This window comes from Grammomys surdaster, unplaced genomic scaffold, assembly GCF_004785775.1.
Source record: "Grammomys surdaster isolate TR1022 unplaced genomic scaffold, NIH_TR_1.0 98, whole genome shotgun sequence".
NCBI lineage: Eukaryota > Metazoa > Chordata > Mammalia > Rodentia > Muridae > Grammomys > Grammomys surdaster.
The window spans coordinates 13358823-13360587 of record NW_021604577.1 but is presented as its reverse complement, the minus strand read 5'-3'; the positions used below and the strand labels follow the sequence as shown (position 1 = coordinate 13360587).

The 1765-nt window shown below is 42.3% G+C and overlaps 1 protein-coding gene across 1 annotated transcript in view; it reads left to right on the top strand.

Annotated features, from left to right (window-relative positions):
• Positions 1-1765, top strand: part of Psma6 (proteasome subunit alpha 6) — a 17373-nt gene that overhangs the window by 10605 nt on the left and 5003 nt on the right. Inside the window, exon 5 of the mRNA XM_028782477.1 lies at positions 1507-1685. Within this exon, the coding sequence (XP_028638310.1) occupies positions 1507-1685 (179 nt within the window). The remainder of the gene's footprint in view (positions 1-1506; positions 1686-1765) is intronic.

Here is a 1765-nt window from a genome sequence, read left to right as displayed (position 1 = left end):
CTCCTCTCTCTTTTTTTTTTTTATTTTTTTTATTTTTTTTATTTTTTTTTTATTTTTTATTTTTTTTCCTCTCTCTTTTGAGACAGGGTTTCTCTGTGTAGCCCTGGTTGTCCTGGAACTCACTCCACAGATAAGGCTGATCTTGAACTCAGAGATAAGCCTGTCTCTGCCTTCCGTGTGCTTGGGGTAAAGGCGTGCACCTGGTGTCATATTTGTTTTTGACATCACTGATTAATGAAAATTAAATGTTCCGGGCTCCCAGTCTTTCTTTATTTGAGGTGCTGGGGTTCACAGCCATTGCTGGGTTTGTTAGGCAAGTGCTATGCCACAATGTTGCAGGCCTAGCTCTGAGACCTGACTGGGATGTTTCATTTCAGCAGGTGACTCTGTTGACCTCTGAAACACTACTTCTCCTTTGACTTCTTATTTTCATAATATGTGATGTTTGCCTACATGTATTTCTGTGCACCACACATGTGACTGGTGCCTGTGGAGGCTAGAAGAGGGTATCGAGTCCTTAGAACTAGGGTTGAGATGGTTGTAAGCTATTGCTGGGATTCGAACCCCAATCCTCTGAAAGAACAGACAGTGTTCTTTAACTGCTGAGCCATCTCTCTATCCCTAATTTCATACCTACCCTCCCTTACCCTTACTGAGTAGCTCGGGCTCCCCTCAGACTTGTGATTCCCTTGCCTCAGCCTCCAAGTGCTAGCTTACAGGTATGCTGGCACCTAGTGCTCTCGTCTGCTCAGTCTCTTCTGTTCGTGCTCCTCCATTGGTCCCTTAAATGTCACATACCATGCTTTGTTCTTGGGCCTTCTCTTCCTCTTTGCTGTCTGGTTAATGTCACCCCTTGAGGGCTTCCCTTACTACCTTACTTCTATGCTAGTCGTTCACCTGGTGTCCTAGCCCTTCCTCCCGTCTCTCAGACACCTTTGAGTCATTTCTGTTCTCCAGGCGTCCTCAGCTTCTCCGGTAGAGTCTCAGTCCACTCTCCCTGGCCGTCTAATTAAGCGGTCGAGCTTTGCTTCAGAGTATCTATTCCCTCCCTCTGTCATTTTCTCGTTGTTTTGTTGCCATTATTTCCTATCTCATTTATTTATTTCTTCTGTCCCTTCTCTTTCTGATCTGTCCTCTGTATTCAAAAATTATTGTAAAAATGAAGTTTGATTGTTACAGCAAAGAAAGGGATCTGAGGAGATGGAGGATGGCGTGGGCTTTGGGTTTTTTTTTTTTTTTTTTTTTGACTAAACCTCTTAACAAGTTCAGTAAGAAGCTGAACTTGTTTAAAATATCAGCAACTTGGTAGATCCTTTTTCAAAACAGAAATATACCTGTTATCTAATTTGTCATTGGTAATAAAACTACATTTTAACGGTTTTGGGAAAACAAACAAGCCTAAAATTAGTGACCAAATAATGATTAACAGCAAGTATATGATAACACCATGAAAGGGACATTTTTGTAGGACAGCATAACATATTTAATTGAACCCTTTCTTTTTAGGTATGATTTTAATTGGTATAGATGAAGAACAAGGCCCGCAAGTGTACAAGTGTGACCCTGCAGGCTACTACTGTGGCTTTAAAGCCACCGCAGCAGGAGTTAAACAAACAGAGTCAACCAGCTTCCTTGAAAAAAAAGTGAAGAAGAAATTTGATTGGACATTTGAACAGACAGTGGAAGTAAGTGGGCCGGAAGGAAGGCACGAGTGGACCTTGTCCAACAGCCAGGGACTAGTGCGTGTCATTGTCCAACAGCCAGG